This window comes from Aulonocara stuartgranti, assembly GCF_965226115.1.
Source record: "Aulonocara stuartgranti genome assembly, chromosome: 19".
Lineage (NCBI taxonomy): Eukaryota > Metazoa > Chordata > Actinopteri > Cichliformes > Cichlidae > Aulonocara > Aulonocara stuartgranti.
In genome coordinates this window covers 2,653,507-2,676,027 of record NC_138955.1, presented here as the reverse complement: position 1 = coordinate 2,676,027, position 22,521 = coordinate 2,653,507, and the positions used below count along the sequence as shown (strand labels likewise).

Here is a 22,521-nt window from a genome sequence, read left to right as displayed (position 1 = left end):
AGTACTTTGGACAGCGACCATCCCTGCAGACGTAAAGTACACAATCCCACGCATACCCATTAGTGACAAATGGTTCTTTATTGACTTCTGAACAGCAGCAACAGTAAAGCAGTGAAAAGGACGGGTGTTACAGCAGCAGGAGCAGCAGAGCTGTTAAAAAATTTGTATGTGCGCCAGCAGAATGAAATTACTGAACCCTGAAGATTTTTACAGCTCCCCGCAGCTCCTGGATTGCAGGTGTGATTGCAACACAAGGGGGCACAATGAGAGTAGGAGACAAAGGCGTGCATTAAGGAAGAAGAAAAGCAGAGCAATTCACTCTGTCGTTTAAAAAAAATTAATTTAAAAAAAGGCAAACGTTAGACCTTTCTGGTATAGAGTCACTCGAGAACAGTGTAGCTTCTTCTCCAAAGGTGGGAGCATTTGTCGTACTGGTCAAGTGGTCCTAAACATTTCACAATTTTGTTAAAGAACTGTTGAACTGTTGAGAACCACTTAATCAGAGAGACTACGCACGTCTTCATAGCAAGGTCCGTCCTCTAAACTGCTGATCTCACTAGTGAAAGAAACAACAACAGACAGAATTAAGTTCTGTTAATCTGTCGGTTAAGGCACAAGTCAAACACATCACGACAGCAGATTTCACACTGGGCCTGATGGAGAGCAAATACGCAAAAACTAACAAGGGGTTTCAGCCAACGTGCGCTGAGAAGACTTACCTAGAGATAGTTCTTTCCTCGCGGTGGTGTTTCTTTGTGTCATCCCAGCCCAGACTGACTAACTGCAGGGTTAAGAGCTCTTTATATAGCGTTTTGGGGTTGGTTCGTACAAGCCTCACATTCAGGCAGGAATGAGGCCCGTGCAGGTCCAACCGGATGAGCTGGGTTCCACCAGTAGGAGCACGACTGGGCAGCCACGCTCAAGACAAAGATAGCAACTGCTATCACATGAACACGAGGAATTTCACGTTATCTTTGTCTTTGTAGTTTGTTTAATTTCTGATGAAACTATCAATTGTCTCACAAAGTCTTACATTGTGTGAGCTGAAGGGCTGTGTTTGGGTTTCATGTCATGTAACACCTATTTTAAGCAGATACTCTGGCTACCTGTCAGTGTTAAGATTGTATTACTAGCTTTTAAATCACTGAATGGCCTGCACGAGATAAATTATAGATGGGAGTTTCATAGACACGGCATTTCAGTGGTCTCAGAGGGACTCCGTTTCACTTGACTTTTCTTTAAAAAAAAATAAATAGGGGGAAAACCCCACTATTTTTTAGATTAGCCTTTAACTAAACCACGCCTTTGAAAACGACTATTTCCAGCCTTTTTAAAAAAAAAAGTTTTCCAATTTCATTTTTAAGTTTTTAAAACATTTTATTGTATGTAAAAGTGATAACTGCTCAAGAATCAGGCATGGAGCAGTCCATGTGTTTTTTATTTTTTTTTTGTGCAACATGGGAGCGATCACAGGAGACATTTCTCTGAAAGAAGAAATTTATTTCTGCCTCTTTTTTTCATCCACAGAACAAACTAAATCTCCCAGAGTTCCTGATTTGCAGCAGCAGAGGCAACAGCAGCAATGGAAACAACAGGATACATTTAAAATAACTAAGATGTATATGCACACACATGTAATCACAAAACATTTACGTGAATGACTCTTGCCCAGATTGGTATTAACGTTACTGAAAACCAAACAGGAGTAGCAATGTTTAACATTTCCTCATGTTTAACTAAAGTAACGAATAAGTAAATGTCATTCATTTGTGATTACAAATGTAAAGAATGCGAAAAGACATTTAAAACACATTAAGGAAAACAGAAACCGTGACACTTTAAAGCATTTATGTCTCACACAATACTCTGGATTTCCCCTTTCCATCTTAAAGAAAGAGATATGTGACACTTCAGGCTCAACAATCAGAACAAGAAACACGCTAGATGAGTTGCAAAGGTTTAAACTGCAGGTTTCTGAAATACCTGTTGTAGCAGGAGGAAATGAAAAGCTCTGGGAACAGAGGTATACTTTGGCTCAAAATGCATGGGTAGTTTGGACACCATCCAAAATAAAAATAAAATAAAATTTAAAAAAAAAAATCCTCTAATATCATTTGAACTGAGATTTTGCAGCATGTCACTATAAAAGAAACAGCATAGAAATCTGTGAATGTACCCTGTACGTCCAGATATTATGCTATGACACATATATTGCTACACAAGGAGAAAATATTACTTTATATTGTAATGTTCATGTGTATATATATATAGGTTCTGCTCAAATGGCATAATTCCCTAATTGGACATCACATTTACTACATACATAGAAATAAAACATTTGATTAAAACAGTCAGCACTGTAACCAGTTTCCTTATACACAGAAAAGTCTGCAACAACTTCATGTACATACATCCACTTATTTTCTCTGGGAACCATGCCCTCAGCAGTTACACAGTCTTTTGTGTTATTAATATTTTTGGAGAGGAAGACTGCAGCAGCGATGGCTTTGAAGAACACATGCAATCAGATGACATCCAAGAAGAGAGCAATTTTGTGAAAAGTAGCCGGACGTTGTGCAGAGAACACCTCAGCAGTTAAATGGATGCCAGCAGAGGACAATTGTTGGTTCAGGTAGCGTCAGCTCAAAGTGCCGGTGGGGTAGCCTTGAATTGGATCACTCCGCTCTGCCACGGGGACAAACAGAGACAGGATTAATATGCAAGGGTGGCTGGTGTTTCAGCAGAATTCAATAAAACGCTTCACGCCCTGGAGGACGGGGCTGTGGCCCCCCCACACCCTCTAGCAGATTATTACATGAAGGAACCTTTTAAAAAACAAAAAACAAGCGCGTCCATGCTCACAGGTGTACACACGGGTGATCACACCCACAAACTACACCCTTTTTGGCTCCTACCTCAAAGCACACTGTGTTCTGTTGATCTTATGTGCTGCACAATAATGTTTAACATTTAGTATTTACTGTCATATTCCCATATATCATTGTGATGTTGTTTATTCTATTACTCTTGTTCTCTTCTGCTTGCTTTCTTTTTTCTTTCTCAGCAGGTGATCCAGGTGATTGATATATGCATTTTTTTTTTCTCTGCCCGTTCTGTTGGTTTTTGTCTTTTGCCCTTCTCCCCCGTCCCTCTTCTCAGCTGTTTCTCTTTCCCTCTTTCTTTCTCCCCTTCTTTCCCCCAGTCAAGTCTGTCCCGTATTCAGTAAGTGAAAATAAAATAAACAATAAAAGGTGAATCAAATGGACCATTACGGCAAGGCTGGGATGGTCAGTTTGGTAAAGTAAATCCGTTGGGCATCTTTCTTTGCCTTTAGACAACAATTCTGATGCAAAAGAGCCAAACGGGACAGGCCAAAAAAAAAAAAAGAAAAAGAAAAAAGAATTCAATAAAACGCTTCATCTCCAACCACAATTACACACACAGATGTTATCAGATGTTATCTGATGTATCTCTGGTGATAAACGGGGTCTGACACACGTTTGGCTCAAATTCATGCAATAGTTGTTTTGCAAAGTGAGCAGGTTACAAATTAAGCTGGCAATTAGCTCATTTTAATCAATGATTAAGTTATTATTTAGTAAAGCTGTCAGTTCAAGTTTCTCAGAGCCAGAGGGAAACATCTACACAGTAAGGAAGCAGCTTATCCTCATGAATATTTTTCTTGATTACTTCTATTAACGATTAAATGATTTTCAACATGTATATGTATATATATATATATATATATAAAGCACACACATATAGAAAAGCACACACACACTGCTTTTCTAGTCTAAGTGAGCACTCAAAGCGCTTTCTTACTACAAGCCATATGCACTTAATCACACACACATTCACACAGTGCTTTTCTCTATACCTAAACACTAACACTCTCATGGATGAATCAAAACTCAGGGCTCATTTTTGCCCAAGGTTAAGCTGACATGCAGACTGGATCTAACTACCAACCTTCCAGTTGGCAGATGACCTACTCTATGTCCTGAGCCACAGTCGACCCGGTTATAATATAATATATTGTTGGCACTAGGAGCTTTTCCGATTTCCTTTTGCAGTCTGCTTGTGTGTCAGTTCAACCAGTGGGATCTGAGCAGGTGTGGGTACATGCAGGTGAACAAGGTGTGTGAAGACCCAAAGAGTGAGTGCATTGACCAAAATGCTATGTGGACATAGTCACCTATCACCTGACATAAATTTAGGGTTTTAATTTGATTTTCAAAAGGAATCTATTTGTAAACTACAACTGAACAGGAAGTATGGAATTATTAAAATATACTTCTATTGGATGTCCTGGTTACACCAGAAACCCAGACCCCAAAAAAAGCCCGCTTCCCCCAGGTTTTCAATCAGCATGCTAGCTAATGGCTTTCCAGATCAGAGCCATTTCTCTGTAGATTTGGCACATTATTCCCACCCAATTTGGTGACCATTCCAAGTGTATGCAATTCCTCTTTAGCACTTTGCGCTGAGACACACAACCCAGTGACAACAGGTCATGATGGATAATAAGCAAAAGGTATTGTAGACAAAGAAAAAAGGGAGCCAATGCAGTCATGCACAGGGTTTGATCTCATGCTGAGTATGGGGAATGTAGACACAGGGAAACACACACACTTGGGCTACATCTTTTTTACCTCTTCCTCATCATCATCATCATCATCATCATCATTAAATTCACCCAATACTTTCTGGAATTAAACAAAGTAATTGAGAGAAAATTATAGACAGAGAAACCAAGCTTGCCCTGCAGAAGAGTAAAGCTGAAAAATGGAGAAAACAGAGCATACCTTTGATTTTTTGCTCTCGAGTCGGCGCAAAAATGCTACCACATCCTTTTTGCCGACAGCTTGTGCCTGTGACAGGCGATGATGGAGAAGTTTTTTTTAACTTTGTGAACTGCTAAGTGTTAATAAAATAGAAATATGCCTTCCTACAAACCCACCAATTGAATTGCAGTCTGCCCATCATAGCCTGGTTGATTTAAGTCTGCTCCAGCAAGGCTCCAGATTTCCAGACCATCCAGGTCACCATTGGCTGCCAGGCTGATGCACACAAAGTAAAAGCATTATTACAGCAACAGGATTCATTTCTCCAAAATCAGTATTAATATAATATTATACACTGGGCAAAGAACAGCTTGTGTAAAGGAAATTTGTGGAAAGACTGCAAAAGCATATCAATGGAACATTCAGTATTACTGAGCCACATGAGCCACAGGAGCTTGAGGTTTATCTTCATAGTGACACATGCAATGCTTATCATATGAAAGGTGTGTTCCTGAAACTGGAAATTGGAACGGTCTTAACAAAACCTGTTTAGTGTCTCGGGCAGATTAAAAAAAAAAAAGAAAGAAAGAAAGGGAAAAAAAACAACACGTACTCACTGACACTACAGATAGAGAACAGATCTGAAGCTATGCTGTTAGGGAGCATTCCTACAGTTTGTGTAAGAGTGGGACAACTGGTTGCACCTGTGTCAGCTATGTAGGATGGGTCATTAGTGACGGTGGAGCAACGAAGTGGCTGTGTACAATTGTTACAATACTTCCTTTTTTGTGTCTGACCTGCACATTTCAGTTCCTGCTTCCTCCAACTCATGTCTGGAGAAATGAGCTCCGGTCTTTCTCAGCAGCTTCACAACTTCCTTGTGTCTAAGTTAGAGAGCATGTAATCACAGAGTTATTGTTACTGTATATCACCATTCACACATGCACTCTTTTCTATTAATAAAAGGGCATCGCAACTGATCACTTTTCTGTAACTCTTGCAAACCTTAAGACAGGGCTAGTAACATATTCCACATGGTACAAGTTTCAAGGAATGTAATAACACAACACAACATTGTGACTATAAATCTCTCTCTAATTGCAGTTGTATTAGGACATTAGATTATGGTGCATTTTTGCTATTCTCAATTCAAAAGTCAGGTCTTCCCCTCTCGGTGCCTGTGTCCAATCGAGAGCAGCTGTTGCAGCACACACACACATAGACCCTGCTATTAATGATGGGCCCAAATACTCAGAAGTTTGGCTAGACTTCAAGAGAAGTGATGATGACAATCTCAGTTACAACAAGTGTGACGAGTCCTTTGCACGTGAACCAAATAATGCTCGTGCACTCCATCTCCGTCTCTTAGCGAGATGCCAGAGAGCCTATATCTCATTAATAAAAGGGCTTATGTTTAATAAGCATATTTGTTTGAATCAGAAGAAACAGACATAACTACCTATTAAGTGTAATTAGATATAATGCTAATTTTAAACAACATTTTCATTCACACTGTAATTTAGACTTGGAGCGAAAGAGTCTGTGTGGCAGTAATCGTCGTTTGGCAAGTACGAACAAGTTTGTTGTCCCCCGCAAAGAGCCGCCCACGCAGGAGTCACATGCAGTGATTTTCACGGTGACAAGAAATGTGCATTAAAAGCAAAGGCTGAAAAGTTTCCACAACTGACCCGCAGACTTTCTGAATAAGACCTGTGTGACAAAGCGACAGGGTAAGCTAGTAAGAGCTCAATTTTGTGCCTAATTGTTTAGCTGTATGGAGAGCAACAGCCAGAGAACCTATTAGGGACTTCCTGCGGAGCATAAGCCAGTAACTCTCATCAATGAACCGGGGAGCAAGCTGGTAGGACTGGTTCAGAGGGCACTCCCCACATTTCTTTCAGGTTTCTCTCTCTGTCCTCTCTGCCTCTCCTTATATGGGCATTAGGCTCTTAATACAGTACGAAATGTGGCTCACAATGTGCTCGCGCATCCCTGACAGCAACTTAAAACTCCACTTTTATTACTTTTGTTATTTCAGTGAAAATATTAAGAAGGGGAATAGCTGCTCAAGCTGTGCAGCACATTACAGGAAGTGTAACAACAGGTGTCTGCGCTCCAGTGCATCCCTCTGCCATCACAAAGGCAACAAGTCCACACTTGCAGCACCAACCGTTGAAAGAGATGAGCCATTTGTCGCAGCTCTGACACACACAACGTTTTCACCCTGAGGCTCAACATAGCCCTGAAATGTTACGCCTGGCTATTCCCTGACAGACGTTTAGAGCAACCTCAGTGAATGACACAAAATTAAAAATACAGCTTTGGTAAAAATAAACACTGCCTAAATTGTCAGATGACAATTAGCCTAATTAGCTTATAATTATTGCCCGGCCTCTAAACTCCATTACGAGCCCCTTCCTGGTTTCACCCTCCCCCCAGCCGCTGCTGCTTTCTTGCCATTTGAGCAAAACCTATCAGCAGCTCATGTAATGAAGTCCTCTCTGTAGCAGCTATTAAACATATTTGCAGGAGATCCTCAGATGTCTAATTGCCAAGAGGGGGGGATTTAATTTGTTGTGTTTGCAAATTCATAAATGACAATATTACTTTAACAGCAAGATACAGGCAGACACACTGGCCCTTACTGTTTCGAAACAAGACAAGTCTTACCTGAAACGCACAGCATTGCATAGGGGTGTGTCGCCATAGCGATCTTTAGTGTGGACCGAAGCTCCATGACTCAGTAGGTACTGCACCATTTTGAGGTGGCCCTCACAGGCAGCAACATGAAGGGGTGTGCGTCCATCGTAGTCCACCAGACATAAGTTACTGCCCTGTGGAAAGGGAAAATCCTCAGTGTGTGTGCTGGTGGTTTAAAGGTTAGTGTGGTGAGATGATGTATTGATTTTATTTCTAATCTATATTTGTTCTTTTTGTTTATTTGTTTTTATTTAATCTTTATTTATACGGGTAATCCCAGTGAGACTCAATGCTCAATCACAAGAGAAACCTGTTTCAGACAGCGTAACAAAATTACAAAAATAATAATAAAAAATCTCCTGAAAAAGACTAAAACTTGAGTGTACAACTAGAATGATCGAAAAGCCTTACACCACTGCTAGATTTGGGCGATGCCAAACCTGTGGCTGATTTTTTTTCCACTCATCTGAGGATCTAAAGTGCCAAACTGTTTGAGTAGCAGTCTTCAAGAATACTTCTCCAGGCTTCCTGAAGGACATTCAAAGCTCTTCTCTGGATGTTTGCTGCTTTTTGTTCCATTCTTTGTGAGGATGATTCCACACTGCTTCAGTAATGTTGAGGTCTGGGCTCTGAGGGCCAACCCATGCCTGGTAGTGTCCCACTGTTTTTTTGTTTGTCTTTATCCATGTATGCTTTTAGTTTGACAGTGTGTTTGGGATCACCGTCATGCTGAAAAAATGAAGCCGTTGCCAATCTGATGCTTTCCAATTAGCATTACATCGGATCAAAATTTGACAGCACATTTCTGTGTTTATAATTGCATCAATTTTGACAACGTCACCATCCACCGTGCTTGTATTCACTCACTGTTGTAGCTCTCTCTCGATCTCCTCTGTAGATACTGACAATGATTTGAACCAAAATTTTCAATTTGATCACTTCTTAAGACCTGCTGCTACCGATTTTAACTAAATTTCTTGTCTAATGTGGTATATCTCAGCCCTTTCTCCCTGCTTACTTTCCTTAAGAGTGGCTGCTTGACAGCCGCCCTTCTACCATTTCTGCAGAGGCTTCAGTGAACATTAGAGGGATCATCAACTGGAAGGTTTTTGCTGGATTTTCTTTACTATTTCTTAAGGACATGACTTTCAAATACTGTTCATCTGCTGCTTTTTTATGCTTGAATGATTCATGGGTCAGTGTTAAGTGGCTTAACAAATATACAAAAGATAAAAATAAACAAGGTCTGGACCAAAAATGAGTGAAAAGCAGCCAATGCCCTTACGTGAGGGCAGAATATATTTTTGAAAACTTCAAGGTAATCTAGGCAGCAGCTGCATACCAGTCAATCCACATACAGACATATACATGCGACTGTGGAGACAACTCTAGGCTTGCCTTACCAGTCTGTCCTCTAGTTCTGCTTGTCTGAGTGCCTGCGTGTTGACTACACCGCTCTAATACAAAATGGAAGTGTGACCCTGAAAATGTTTTGAAAATCTACCAGTGGGAAAAGTTTTCCAAAGTTCAATGACCTTACAGCCAAACATGACCAGGAAAGAAATGGGTAAAATGTGTTTGGAGACTCAAAAACAGGAAATAATGATTAACTTTACAGCATGTGGTGAAGGTCGTAGGATTGCTTACCATTTCTTTTAGGGCTTTTAAGGCCTCAATGTCACCGATCTTAGCAGCGGCGCATGCCAGCGTGGGAGTCAGAGCATCTCGGATGGCTTCCAGCTCCTTTTGAAACCAGATTCCAAGAATTTTAAAACCCGCAATTTCTCTGAATATGAAAACAAGTCATCAAGTATGGCAAAATGACAAGCTCCTAATAACCTAAAGTTAGCCCCAGAGCTGAAAGTCTGCGGAAATGCACTGCTACCCTTACCTCTTTGCAGCTGACGCTTAGAGACTTGGCAATGACTTGGATGAAACGGCTGTCACTCAGGCACAGTTTGGCTCCTGCCAAGTCAGCGATCATTTCACCTCGCAGGTTCTCTGCCATCATCTGGACAGAGTCACAAAAAAATAATAATCTTTTAGCACTTTGTTACTTTAAAATCTTCCACATAATGGAAAAGAAAGTGTTGAAAGTGCCACCAGCCTTTTTCTTCGCCTCCAGAGCAAGCTCCTTCTTGGCCAATACGTAGGACAGTTTTGACAGCGCAGCCTCTGGAGTCATGTCGCCTCCTGCTATCAGGCCGGCTTCTATCAAGACCTGTAGTATCAATCACAGGAATAAGTGACCTGATTGATTCATTCTCTCTCCAACTCAACTGAACATATTAACAAGACTGTGATTAATTACCAAGCGTCATGAACTACCTTGCCAGTGGCGTAGGATGTAGACACCGACCCCCTCAGACACTGCGTGCAGTTGATGATGATGACACCGGCATCAGTGGCTTTCTTTAACTGTTCCAGGAGATCAGGGCGGTTATCGGGGGCATTTCCGCTGCCGTAGGTTTCCAGGACCACTCCTTCCATGGGTGGCTGCAGGAAAGCCTTTACCTGGACAAAGATGAGCGCAGTTTCAGGTTATAAACACCCAAAATTTATGGCCATCTTAACTGGCTACTCAACTGTGCAGAATCAAGATGAGAAATTAGTATTCCATGTTATTTTTCCTGCAGCCCCTTTAACTCCATGCAACCCATTCACTCTCCTAAAAGCCCATCTGGTGCCATCTCTGCAACCAGAGTATCTCAGTCACTGGTTGGCTGGTTGGCACTGGGAAGCCCTACACCACATCATTAGCCATGGCATATGACTAGAATGGCAGATGACTCAAATGGCAGAAAGGAGAGCAATTAATCTGAAGGTGTTAGCAAGCATAAAGTCACTTGGCAAGTTTGTGCAAGTTACCATAAAATGCGAGAAGAAGGTGACATTAAAAGTTCCAGGTTCACTCAGTATTTTTTGATGCGATAAGCAGTTTGACAAGAAAGGTGTGACACAGATTACCAATGAAGCTCCCGTACTGCAGAGTGCGGACACACGAGAGCCAAGTGCCTAATCAAAACGGTGCCTCATAAAAGCAGTTAAAGGCTGTAAGAAAGCCTTGATAGCAGAGTTGGGCAGTGGGAGCAGATTGAGACAGTAAAGTCGCTCCCCCAGCAGACGCTGCAGGGGGAGGTGCAGCTAAATGTTACAGTATCTGTAGCAACCCTCCCTCTTTACAGGGGGATTGGACATGGCCCATAACTCCGTCTCATCTTTCTCTGGCTTGAGCTTTGATGGCAGCTTACATGACTGGGAAAGTAACAGAAGAAGGCTAATAGCGCAATTACATTGAAGTCAACTATATTTTATTGCAGACAAAACAACAGTCTGTTACCTTTGAAGAACAGGTGATCTAGTACAACAGAAAAAAAGGAGGCAATTACAACTTTCTCGGCTTAAAGATTTGCACCATGCCGGCAATTTTAACATACTCATTTCAGCACTTGACTGCATGTCATTTGGTTTTAATTGGAAACAGCGTAAGTAAGCTGGAACCTCTGAGGCTTAGAAATGAAGCCAAGGCTCAAGTCCAAATACTGCAGTTCCTCAAGCAGCCAAATGAGGCTGTCTCAAAATGTGAGAAAACAGACTCCCATGTTTAAAAGGACAACATTGGAGAAGACAATACGACTGCCGAGTTACATGAAGCTGGCTGTTTGTTTATGGTGCTAGTGAGTGTTTTAATCTTTTTTGTGACCTTAGCTGTAAGGTTGTACAGGGTTGCATTTAAGACTTAAAGTTATACACAACTGTCAGGGCGGCCGCTCTGAGTGATTAGTGAGGCACTCTAAGGAGCAAGCTGTTTAGTTTTTATCATTTTCATTCTTCTATCCAAATAATGACAAGCGGTAGCTTCAGAACATCTGGTAAATATTCCAAAATTACATCCATGGTCCACTTCACAGGCTACACCAGTAGCATTAAACAAAAAACGACATTTTATACCACTTTAATAAAAAGTTAAATAAACTACATTTCCCTGAAACTTACAGTAGACGCAGTGATTCCTGGGAATAGCCTAAGCAGGCCTACGTTGCGGTTCAGCTCAGTCTTGACTTGAAACTTTGCTGTGGTGTTTGCCCTCCACACTGTATCCCAGTTGACTAGCGGAAAGTTGAAGAAACTCCATTAAAAAAATAATCCTTTAAAAACAAAAAGTGATTTATTTTCTACGTAAGCAGTTTATTGGTTCCTTACTTGTAATATCCACTTCAGCAGTGGCCAAGGGGGCCAAGTTAGGAGATGAGAATGCATTGAAGCTCCCAGCATCCACTTTGGTCACACGATTCCCTCTGTAGAGTTTGTTGTAGAAATACAGGCACACCTAACAAATGCATGTTCATAAGATGAACTTAATAATTTATTTCTTGATTGATTAAATCACTAACATATAACAGAGCTAAGAGAAAACAAAGCAACAACTGGCTATCAGGGTATTACATTCAGTCAGTTTCTCTCTCACAATCCAACATTTCTAATAAGGTTTGCAGTCAATTAGCAGCTATAAACCATCTTCTTTATCTCACCTCAGGAATGACAAATTGTCCAGCAATTAGTAATGCCCCAAGTAGATTGTCTCTGCCATCATTCCTCATCTCATAGATGGGTACCTAAAGACAGAAAGTGTCTCATTTTAACAAAGCAGTAAACCCTGGTTTATTTGCTGGTTAGTTAGTGACTTGAGGATAGCAGCTCTTACCTGTGAGCCCGTGAGAATGATCGGTTTGCCCAAATGCTCACACATAAAGGACAGGGCAGAGGCTGTGTAAGCCATAGTGTCTGTGCCATGAAGAATCACAAAACCATCGTAGCTTTCATAGTTTCTCTGGGGTGAAATAAGAAAATAATTATCATAATGGAGATAATTTCACATGGCCAGTTAGATTTTAAAAGCAGGATTTAAGTAATATAAAGGCACAACAACAAATTAAAAAGAGTAGCAAGTACCTCAATGTCCTTTCCAAATCTACCCCAGTCATCTGTGGTCATATTGGAAGAGTCCAATAAAGGATTGTACTCCAAGATAGTGTAGACTATCCTCTTATTTTGTTTACTCAGTCTGGAAGAGAAAACAGTCCAGTTTATCTATGAGCTGCATTCTCTATAGGAACATTTACACAAAGCCAAACAGTGACAGATTATACAGCCAATAATAAAGCAGCGGTGTTGGTCGTTCCAAGTACAAATATTCAACTTCAAAAGTTCACGCAGTCAACAAGCAATTAAAGTCTTTACTGGGATAAATTATTACGTATTATGTATTGTGGTGAACATTTAATAAAAGCTGGATCAGGTTCTGGTTAAAGGGGAGATGTGAGCTTAAAGAAGCGTAAGGGAATGTTAAAAACGCTGACTTCAAAATCCGTTTAGCTGGGCCTTCTGTCTGAGCAACAGGGCGCCAAAACCTGTTTCAGGTTTACGCACACAAAGAATTTTCAAAGGGTAAAAGGGAGGGGCAAAGTCACACAAGTTAGACAGTGCAGCACTTTAAAAGTTAAGCATTTTTGTTTAGCACAGTAGAGTCCCAATTTCCTGCACAGCTACATGACTGAACACTTACATTTATGGACACAAGATAGCTTATCCGATATATTTTGAAGGTTCTTTGGTGACTCGTATCATGTTGGAGCAAAAGCCTGTATTTCTTTTTCATTGCAAATAATAGGGAGGGAGTCTTTCATACATACATATTTATGCTGCCTGTAAGTGCAGTTTAACGCAGGCGTCCCACAGCCCCACCTGCCACGCTCCATGTAAGGCAGCGTGACTGACTGAAAAGCCATGAAGCGATTTTCTTTTTAATCTCCCTTTTAAAGAAACACCGTAGAACACCCCCCACATTACCATAGGGCAGCCTTATAGCATAGAGATAGGAGGTGAATGGAACAGCAGGGGGAAGAGCGGGTGAGCCCCAGTCCATCCAAGCAGGGGTCCTATAGACACTCTACTAATTAGCCTCAAGTCGACACATGACCCAAGAACATATGTTGTCGATCTTCTAGAAGAAAAGTGCCTAAAAAAAACACTATTCAAATCACCAATTATTCATATATCTGGCAGTGTGTCCTAAGGTTTAGCAAAGCTACACATTACCATACTCATGCTAAGACACTTCATATGCTCAGAATAATAAACGCATGGAAGGACGCTGGAGGTGGAAGCAAACAGCCCTGTGGCATTGCCTCTCAACATCACATGAATAAAGCTTTGCAGTTAATCAATAAACCAATTCCCCTCTGAAATAATAGACGTAGGATCAGCTCTTGAATAAGATCAACGGTATGCCTATTAAATTTGCATGTGAGTTTAATTCAGTTGATATGAACACTGCAAACTCAAGGATGAGCAAGTGTTAAGACGTGCTGAACACCTAAAAACATTCAATCAGTAGAATATTAATGAAAAACATAAGAAGATGGCATATATATATCTCACAGATAATAAAATAACGAAGTTCTAACAACCTATCTTTAGAAAATACTTACCATTTCAAGGGCCATAGATACCTTGATATCTTTACTATAATACAGGACTAAACCCACTTTCATAATAGCAGTCAACATGAGGCCAGAGAGGAAATTAGTGTCTCTGGAAAAGGCTACTTCTACTGACGATGAAGACCCTAAAGGGCTTGTCAATCGGCTCCGAGCCCAATTCACTCAACTGCACACAAGCATGACAAAACAAGACAAAATAAAGTTAAACATGCAACCCTGCAATCTATCTTTTGCTTATATCAGGAACGAGACGCTGTACAGCTGCCTTGTTAGTTACAGAGTTCAAAATTAGCCGGAGTAAGAGACACAGAATTACTTCAAGCAACAAGCAACTTTTTCCAACTGCCGAAAGACACGTAGGCATGCACTTCCCAACAGGGAAGCACACCCAAGCAAGTGGTGTTAAGTACAGCAGAGACATCAAACCAATCTCAAGCAGGGAGAAGTCAAACACAATGCAACCAGTACTACAACACCCGTGAAAGTGCAGGTCGGGATGGGGCGCTGGCTTCCTGTTAAAGTGACAAAAGCAGTTAAGGGTAATAAAAATAAGTGCATCTCTTAACAGGAATGTAACTTGTTTTATTTTCAGCCTCTGCTTTTCCAGATAGGAAACATATCTTGCACTGTGTGCAGTTACCATCTTGGGCAGATCCAAGATATAGGGCGATTTAGCCTGTATAACGAATGCTCTTGCAAAAACACCTGAAATACATTATATCTCACTGTCCTGAGGACGGTCTGCACATACTATAAACACAAAGTTTGGATCTATAAAGATCCAAATAGCTGTCAGGTTTAGCCATTCAGGAAAAGCACTGCACATTAGATGAAGTGCAACATTTTTTCACTGTGAAGTGAGACGGTCTCAAGTTAAATAAATGACATAATTAATGTAATAAATTAGGTATAAAGGAAATAAAAACACACAGGATTTCAAACTTTTAGTTCAAAATAAGCAACATTACAAATTTACATGCGATCCTTTTCTTTGTTGTTGACCTACTCTTGCTCTGTCAGTAACACAGGCCTCACAAGATGCTAATAATGAAGACAAATTATGAGCTAATGCCTCATGGCTGTGACAACAGAAAATACTGTTAATTTTCTGTTTTCAAATAAGGATAAGGAAACATGTTTAAAATATTACAAACACAGTTATGTAGTCTTCCTCTGATACATATGGCAACCAATAGTACAGCATGTGGTTTCTTTTTGTTAAATACAGATATATATATCTACATGTTGACTAATGGGTGCACTTACGGCAGGACCAAGGTGTCAGATCCATAGTATTCATACATGCGGGTCTGGTGAGCATATGTCTCATCATGGAGGATGGGCAGCTTACGCAGGCTCTTCACAAAAGCATTGGCTTGTGGGGCAAGAACTGTAGGTTAAAGAGCAGAAAAACAACAGAGATATTTAATGTTTAACAGTTTGCTTTTAGTAGGATTACTATTAATAGAAAGCGAGCACAGTGGATATGCTGTCATCTCAACACCACAACAACACTCTCATACTGAACCCTAGTGGTTATTGTAAAAAATAACATTATGGCTGGAAATACACTTGAAGCACACTTTTAAAAACACATGATCTTCTTGAGTATAACATAAAAGGACAACATTAAATGTACTATTAGAAACAATAACACAAAGGTTAGGAGACAGAATATAATATGGACATGCAATCTTAACTGTCAAGCAAAATAAACATACATTGAACTCACACAAATAATACAGCTTTAAACTGGCAATCTGAATAACTGATGATTATCATATTTCAGTTAACAATCATTTTTGTCCGGCACATGGCCTCACATTTGATTTTAGTATAGTTTAGTATAAAGAGGAGTTCCTGATCGTCCCAGTGAGTGAAAGGTTGCCTACGTACTGTGACTGGAAAACAAACCCAAATCATCACCCCTCCACCACCGTGCTTGACGGTTGGTAAGGTGTTTGGGTTGATATGCTTTGTTTGGTTTTCACCAAATGTGGCGCTCTAGATTTAGTTTAGTTTGGTTTGTCCAAAGGACATCGTTCCAGAAGTCGTGTGGTTTGACAAACCTAGGCTATACTGCCATGTTCTTTTTCTGGAAACCCTTCCAAAAACGCCATATTTGTTCAGCCTTTTTATACTGTACAAACAAACTTAACATTGAACACACTAACCAAGACCTGTAGCATCTGAGAGGTAGCTCTTGAGTTTTTTGCAATTTCTCTCTTGCACAGTCTGACTTTGGATTGAATTTGCTGGGGATCCAGGCATCTGTCTTGAATGTTTTCCACTTGTGAATAATCTTTCTTACTATAGAATGATGGAATGATGGGCAGCAACAATTCCTTCTCTAAGATCATTCATATTGTGTTAACACAAACTTAATCCTCCACAACAGCACTTCATGATGATCAATTAATCAAGTGCAATTTGTCAGCAGTGGCTGGCTCGTAGTTTCCCTCTAAATTGTACGGAAGCAACAAGGGTGTAGTTACATTATCACAGGGCTGTAAAGAAGTCGTGTGAAAACTATTTTTCATATGACTGTATATTAAGGGAGCTGACCTACAGTTAAGTCCGTGCAATTTTTGTTATTTGAGCCTTTTATCAAAACATATTCAAGTTACAATTGCAACCAATATGGGCTTAAAATATGACTAAAGTAATACTTTCAGCTTTAATTTGAGGCTGTTTACATCCAAACTGTAGGAAGAGTATAGTAATTACAGCTCTAACGGCATAATGTATTTGGAAGCAGTTGCTATAAAACCCACAATATGTAATCAAAGAAGCTCTCGATTCAAAAACCAGACCATCTTTAGGCTCCAAAAAAAACCCATCATAGAGACAATGGGGATATTATAAGTGGCCAAATCAAAAGTGTGGGACATCCTAAGAAAAAAGGATACACTGGTCAGCTCTGTAAATAATAAAAAGGCCTGGACCCCCCACAGATCACCATAGCTGTGAATGGTCACAGCATCTTTTCCATGACAAAGAAGAAACCACTTCAGAAAATCCATGTAAATGAAAAAGACTCTCCAGAAGGCAGGAATATCATTATCCAAGTCAGCCATTAAGAAAAGACCTCGGAAGACCTTCATCACAAGCTCCAAACTATTCACTGCATTCAAAACAGAAAGGCTAGAATTAGAGTGATGGAGAAGGCTTGGAAGCATGAGTCGAGCAAAACAACACAACGAAGGCAGTGTGTTGGCACTGAAAAGATTTCAGTCATTTACTAAGCTACAATGAAGGATAGTTACAGTGTTTGATGTAAGTATAACAGTGTCATATCAAATCTATAAAATCATTTTATTCTTAATTTAATGTCTAAAGAGTGTATTTAATTTAACTTTTGTTTATCTGTTGAAAAACAGACCATAAAGAACATACCTTGGCATAAAACTGAGGAAAAACTGGTTTTGGGTGTTAGTGACATGAATATTGATGAAGCCTGAGCTGGGAGAACGCCAGGGTGTGGGGAGAGATTAGATGAGGAAAAGATCTTTCTGCTGTGGTATAAATCCTGTGATCACTTGTCAATATCTCAGTTGGTCAACAAACCACCTTGATCTACTGTACATTGCGACTGATCTAGCACTGTGTTTGATGAGTTCACTCTGATTGTTGGGCTCTATTTAGCTATAAGTATAATATACGTATAATACAAGTGTGGATGATGACCCTCGCCTAAATGGCTTTCCGGCTGCTTTTTTTCTTTTCTTTGCTACCAGAACATGGATGGTATATATTAGCATATTATCTTATGCTATGTTATACCCATAATTAAAGATTGTGAAATTATTATGTAGTTTTAGTTTGTATTATTCTCCTGAATTAGAAGAAGGTGATAACTATTACAGTTATTAAACTGATTTGTATTGCATTAGACTGCTGATTCTGTGTGAATGAATGATATTGTTTTATGATGCATTATACTGCTGAGTTATAAGAAACACTGTTTTCAGAGAGTCAGGACCTTGCTTTTTCTGATAGTAGAGGAGACAGACAAGGCCATAAGTCAGGCTCGCTTGGAGTTAGAAAGAATGTGAATGTTTAGGTTTTTACAACTAGCTGGGGGCCACTAGAGGCTATAAGAGTTTGAGTAATCCTCCACCAGTTTGAGATTTTGCTGTGACCCTCTTCATGCATGTCTCCCCATCCGGATGGTTTGTGCTCATAAAGTGTTGAATTGTATGTAATAAAGTAATTGTTGATTGAGCATTTATCCACAGAGTATTGTCCTTCCTTCAGCCCAAAGGTCAAAAGAATTGGGAGGATTTAACAATGGCCTTGTAACATTCTCATATCTACTCTATTGTGTACAAAGTAATGAAAGGTATTTGTCCAAATATAGTTAAGGCAAGTTCAGCTTATTTAGAAAATCCATAACATATAAGAATATTTAGTTGTATTGCAAATGTCAAAGCAATGAATAAACCACAAACAGTAGGTCGCTTATTATGGATTGAAAAATAGGGACAGGTGGTTTTTAAAAGTCCGAATACCGCAGATGTTGCACAGTAACTAATGTCAACATTCAGTTATTCATTGAGAGAACCTGTTTTCACTGTAGTACGTTTGGCGTTGGCTGCTCTCCTGTTTCGAAACTTAAGTCTGTTGTAAAACCCTGAATCATGCGCAGAGTAAATACATCTGATCTCAACTTTCGTCTTTGCATTTCTGTTCACTAAAACCAAGCTTCATTTAGCATCTTCATCTTCAGTTTATTTGGAAGGTCGCCAGTCGCACATGGCATCAGCTGTGTAGGTAAGCTGTTTACCCCAAGTCTATTTTCGGATGCACGTGCAGATTGTTGTCACGCCTCGTGTTCAGACCCACATGCAAACATGCAATAAGAGGAAGCCACCGGCTATGCTAGCTAACTGCTACAGAGGAGAACAACGAATAATTGATGACAATGATTGCCATAGCTACCGTCTTCATGAAGAGTCATGCCGATAGTTCCTCCAGTATTGATAACGAGGACCCGCGCCTCCGCGGCGCAAGGTGAGGTTACCAGGTCGGCGTTCTCAATCGAGTTGCAACTGGACAACTTTCTCCTTCGTCCTGGATGAAGCTGAAGACTTCGTGGAGGGGAAACATCATTAACTTCTATCAGATCCAGAGATGGTTGTGACAAAGCCCGCGCGAGAGATGTGAGGCCATTGGTGCTGGAGTCCGCCATGATGCTTTTCGAAAGCTCCGGCGCTGTCTCTTTAAATGCGGTAGCTAAGAAAAGTGTTCAAAACCCGGGTTTCTTTATTGTTAGCAGGGTTACATGAGGATCGTCTGCCTTTATACACGGAGAGCGGCTTTCGTCGTAGTTAAAACGGCTTAGTAAACAGAGGAGGGACTCATTGTTACCGTTATGTTTTAATTTCCCCACCCACTTAAACTCTTCAGAGCGCACTCTGACGTCAGTGACGTGGGCGTGTTCTGCACGAGTCTCTCAGTAATAAAGTTTTGGTCTTGGTTCAAGGAATTTTTATTTAGGCTGATCTACAAATTCTACGCAGTGAAGAATTCTGTAGAAAAGCTAAAGAATGACCTAGATGTAAACTCTTTATGCGGACAGTCTCCTGATACCGTGTGCCCATCATGTTCACGTTTTCATATCTTTATATGGAAATATTTTATTTGGCTGATATGGTTATGATTATATTATGAATTATAACCACAGCAACCAATATTGAGAGTACAATGACACTCTCACCCCCTTTTCCTGTTCCTGCTGTTACAACATGTATCATGCTGGCGATTTAACTTACGTTGTTACTTAACGGTTTGCAATAAAGTTGTTGAAATATACTGTGTCTCTTGAGTGTAGAGTACATTTGTGAGGGTGACTTTTGCAATACTTAAATAATAGTTACATAAAATATGGTATGTAACCTTATAGCCTTGTAGTTATGTGTATACAACATAAATCCCTCGCGCCACACTAAAAATCTTCTGGGTCAAAACCAGCACCAAACTGATCTTTTTCTGTTATAAAGCTGCAGATGCACATTTTATATCACTATCAAAGTAGTTACTGGAGTAAAGCACTTTGTGTGGTACTATTTTAGTAGTCTTAGAGTGTGTTACCTTCAAAAAGGTTAATGTTTGTACTACCAGGAAAAGATTTTGTGTTTCTGTGTATGGGGGTGTGTTTGGGTGTGTGGAGGTCAAGCAGTGTCCAAATGCAAAGCAGTTCAAAACTTTTCTGTCTTCCCTAAATAAATACTGCTTGCATGCTCAAACTAATGGAATAAAACAAAACAAACACAGTTTTAGGGAGGAACTATAAAAGATCAAACCTAATCGATCCTTTTGACGTACACTGACCTGTCTTCTGTTTGTCATCCCTTTCATTTCGGCTCCATGAGGGCCCCAAGGGCAAATAGCAGCTAAACTGTGTTTTCCTATTTGCACAGTGGGTCTATAAACCTGTGTGAGATAAGATTTTCAGAACAAGGCTGATGATAACTGCTGTCGCTCTTCTCACCTTGATAAGAAGCAGTTTACATAATAAATGTATATATTTTCATACAATTCATTTGGATCTCCTGAACAATTATTTCCACGTGTAGAAAAACTGTTCTGATAATAACTTCCAGAACAATTCGACCTTTACCATTAAAAGCAATTCTTACAGGTAGTAGCTGTATATTGGAAGGAAATCTTACCATTACAATTATTGTGTATTGTAATGTATTGTAATCCTTTTTGAAATGTTATCCATCCATCCACCCACAGTTTCTTTTACCTGTTTATTTAATTTGGGTACTCTGTACTCAAAACAGTGCAGTAAAATGCACCCAAACAGCATGAGAACTAATTATTATGCCATTTTTATTTAGTTGTCTCTTTTATTTAGTTTGTTTTTTCACTGTGCTCAAGGGGCCTGAGTTAGTGAGCACAGAGAATGCAGGCAGGTAACTTCCTTGTAAAGCTCCTCGCAGGCACATGGGGGGAGAAACACCCTCTGGCATGTGTGTATTTCAGAGAAATGTCTGTGTGCACCTTTCTCACAATGTGGGCTCATAAATGCGGAAAGGTGCCTTTTGCCGCCTGTTAACCTGTATGGGAAGCTTTGTTTTGGGTACAATATAGAAAAGAAGGAAGACATTAGCTTGACATTTTCACTGCATATTTTATTTGGTTATTTCAGCATGCACTATCTGACACAGACAAATCGGGCCCTTTTAAGTTGAAACTGTGAGTGTGATGACGCACATGATTAATAGAGGGTCAACTTCCTACGGGTCAACCACAAGGATGCCTGGCACGCTCCACTTTTTGGTTTGAGAGCTAAAGAAAATACATTTGGAGTTCATTTAAAAAACGTTTACTGTTTTATAGTTTCTGACTCTTATGCATGAAGGTAGATTCCTATGATCATTAGGAGGACACTGTGTTGTCAAGGAGTCCGGACAACTCAGTTTCCTGCCTTCTGGATAATTTTGTGCAATTGTTCCAATTTGTGCAATTTCTGTTTTTTGTTTGGGGCAATAAATATACATGCATCATGAAATTTATGCATATTTTTAGTATTTTTTTTTTAAATTAACATTTAAAACTCGGTTGTAAAAGAAGTGTGGGCTTACTGAAATTTAATGTGCATTTATTATAAATTTGTGATGATGCATAGCAGTGTCTGTTATCTTGATGTTTTAACAAAATACCCTAGTATCAGGCCTTTGACATAAAATCAGTTTATATGTTTTAAGAGCAAAGTCTGTGTTAAAATAAATAAATAAATAATAAAATGACAGACTGGAAAAAAAGGGAAGGCTATAAAAACACAGATTAAAAGCTTTGGGATAATCTATGACACACAAAATAATGCCACGGTGAACTGCAGTTTCTTTCAGCTCAGCACAATCTTCAGAATAAAATCTTTATTTTTAGAACCCATCTGAAAAGAATCATGGATACTTCTGTTGCATCTACTCCTGTAATGCACTGTATACTGGAGCTATTCAGTCATCTCTTGCTCGTCTACAATTAGACCAAAATCCTGCAGCCAGATTACTGACTGGGACACAAAAGAGAGTTCAGATTACTTCAGCCTACAGTGGCTCTATGTGCATTAGAGAGTGTGGTATAAATTGGTGCTGTTTGAAATCAAAACAGTAAAGTGTCTTGTGTGTGCCTTTGCCGAGACTGTGGAATGATCTTGCAAGTAACCTCAGACAAGCATCAACGTGACTGTTAGGTATTTTAGTACCATGGGAGCATTTACTGGATATTGTTTTATAGTGACATTATACAGGAAAACTCTGTCATTCAACAAGGTTGAAATACCACAGAGATCACTCCCTCAGCTACATTAGTTTCTTAATCTTTTAGACGCCTGTTGAAGGCCAAATGGTTTGTTTCAGATTTCACTAATGAAAGAACTCTTCGTTTTGTGCCTTGAAAATATGTCGCTGAGATAATCACAATTGTAGCTGAACTAATAAACTACACAAAGGATGCTTCTTCACCCAAGGGCAGGAAGACGCTGCCTTATCTTGGTCTGTACTGGTTTAAACTGATAATCT

At 39.8% G+C, this 22,521-nt stretch overlaps 1 protein-coding gene and 1 long non-coding RNA gene across 4 annotated transcripts; both read right to left on the bottom strand.

Annotated features, from left to right (window-relative positions):
- Positions 1 to 59: 59 nt before the first annotated feature.
- On the bottom strand, positions 60 to 769 carry LOC309695495. The gene is made up of 2 exons (XR_014273164.1): positions 720 to 769; positions 60 to 556 (listed from the first exon to the last, which is right to left on the bottom strand). It is a non-coding gene; the product is annotated as an uncharacterized lncRNA (long non-coding RNA).
- Positions 770 to 1,479: 710 nt separating this feature from the next.
- Positions 1,480 to 19,563, bottom strand: aspg (asparaginase homolog). Of its 3 annotated transcripts, XM_082516872.1 has the most exons (17): positions 18,929 to 19,563; positions 15,254 to 15,377; positions 12,438 to 12,549; positions 12,190 to 12,315; positions 12,017 to 12,100; positions 11,688 to 11,814; positions 11,481 to 11,593; positions 9,813 to 9,998; positions 9,592 to 9,705; positions 9,376 to 9,495; positions 9,132 to 9,227; positions 7,455 to 7,618; positions 5,582 to 5,668; positions 4,961 to 5,060; positions 4,806 to 4,871; positions 4,653 to 4,706; positions 1,480 to 2,685 (listed from the first exon to the last, which is right to left on the bottom strand). In XM_082516872.1, exons 1-17 carry the CDS (start codon positions 19,176 to 19,178, stop codon positions 2,644 to 2,646), a joined length of 1,965 nt encoding a protein of 654 aa, XP_082372998.1. In that variant the 5' UTR covers positions 19,179 to 19,563; the 3' UTR covers positions 1,480 to 2,643. The 3 variants fall into 3 exon arrangements, with proteins under 3 accessions (XP_082372998.1, XP_082372999.1, XP_082373000.1); XM_082516873.1 differs by lacking the exon at positions 4,653 to 4,706 and having other exon boundaries at positions 18,929 to 19,561; XM_082516874.1 differs by lacking the exons at positions 4,653 to 4,706; positions 4,806 to 4,871 and having other exon boundaries at positions 18,929 to 19,559.
- Between the last annotated feature and the right edge of the window lie 2,958 nt (positions 19,564 to 22,521).

Coding starts and splice junctions, on each gene's coding strand:
- aspg (XM_082516872.1), bottom strand. CDS start 19,178: ATGGCGGACTCCAGCACCAATGGCCTCACATCTCTCGCGCGGGCTTTG. Junction 9,999..11,480: donor CAGGAATCACTGCGTCTACT/GTAAGTTTCAGG, acceptor ATCTTTGTCCAG/GTAAAGGCTTTCCTGCAGCC. Junction 5,669..7,454: donor TGCAATGCTGTGCGTTTCAG/GTAAGACTTGTC, acceptor TCTCTAACTTAG/ACACAAGGAAGTTGTGAAGC.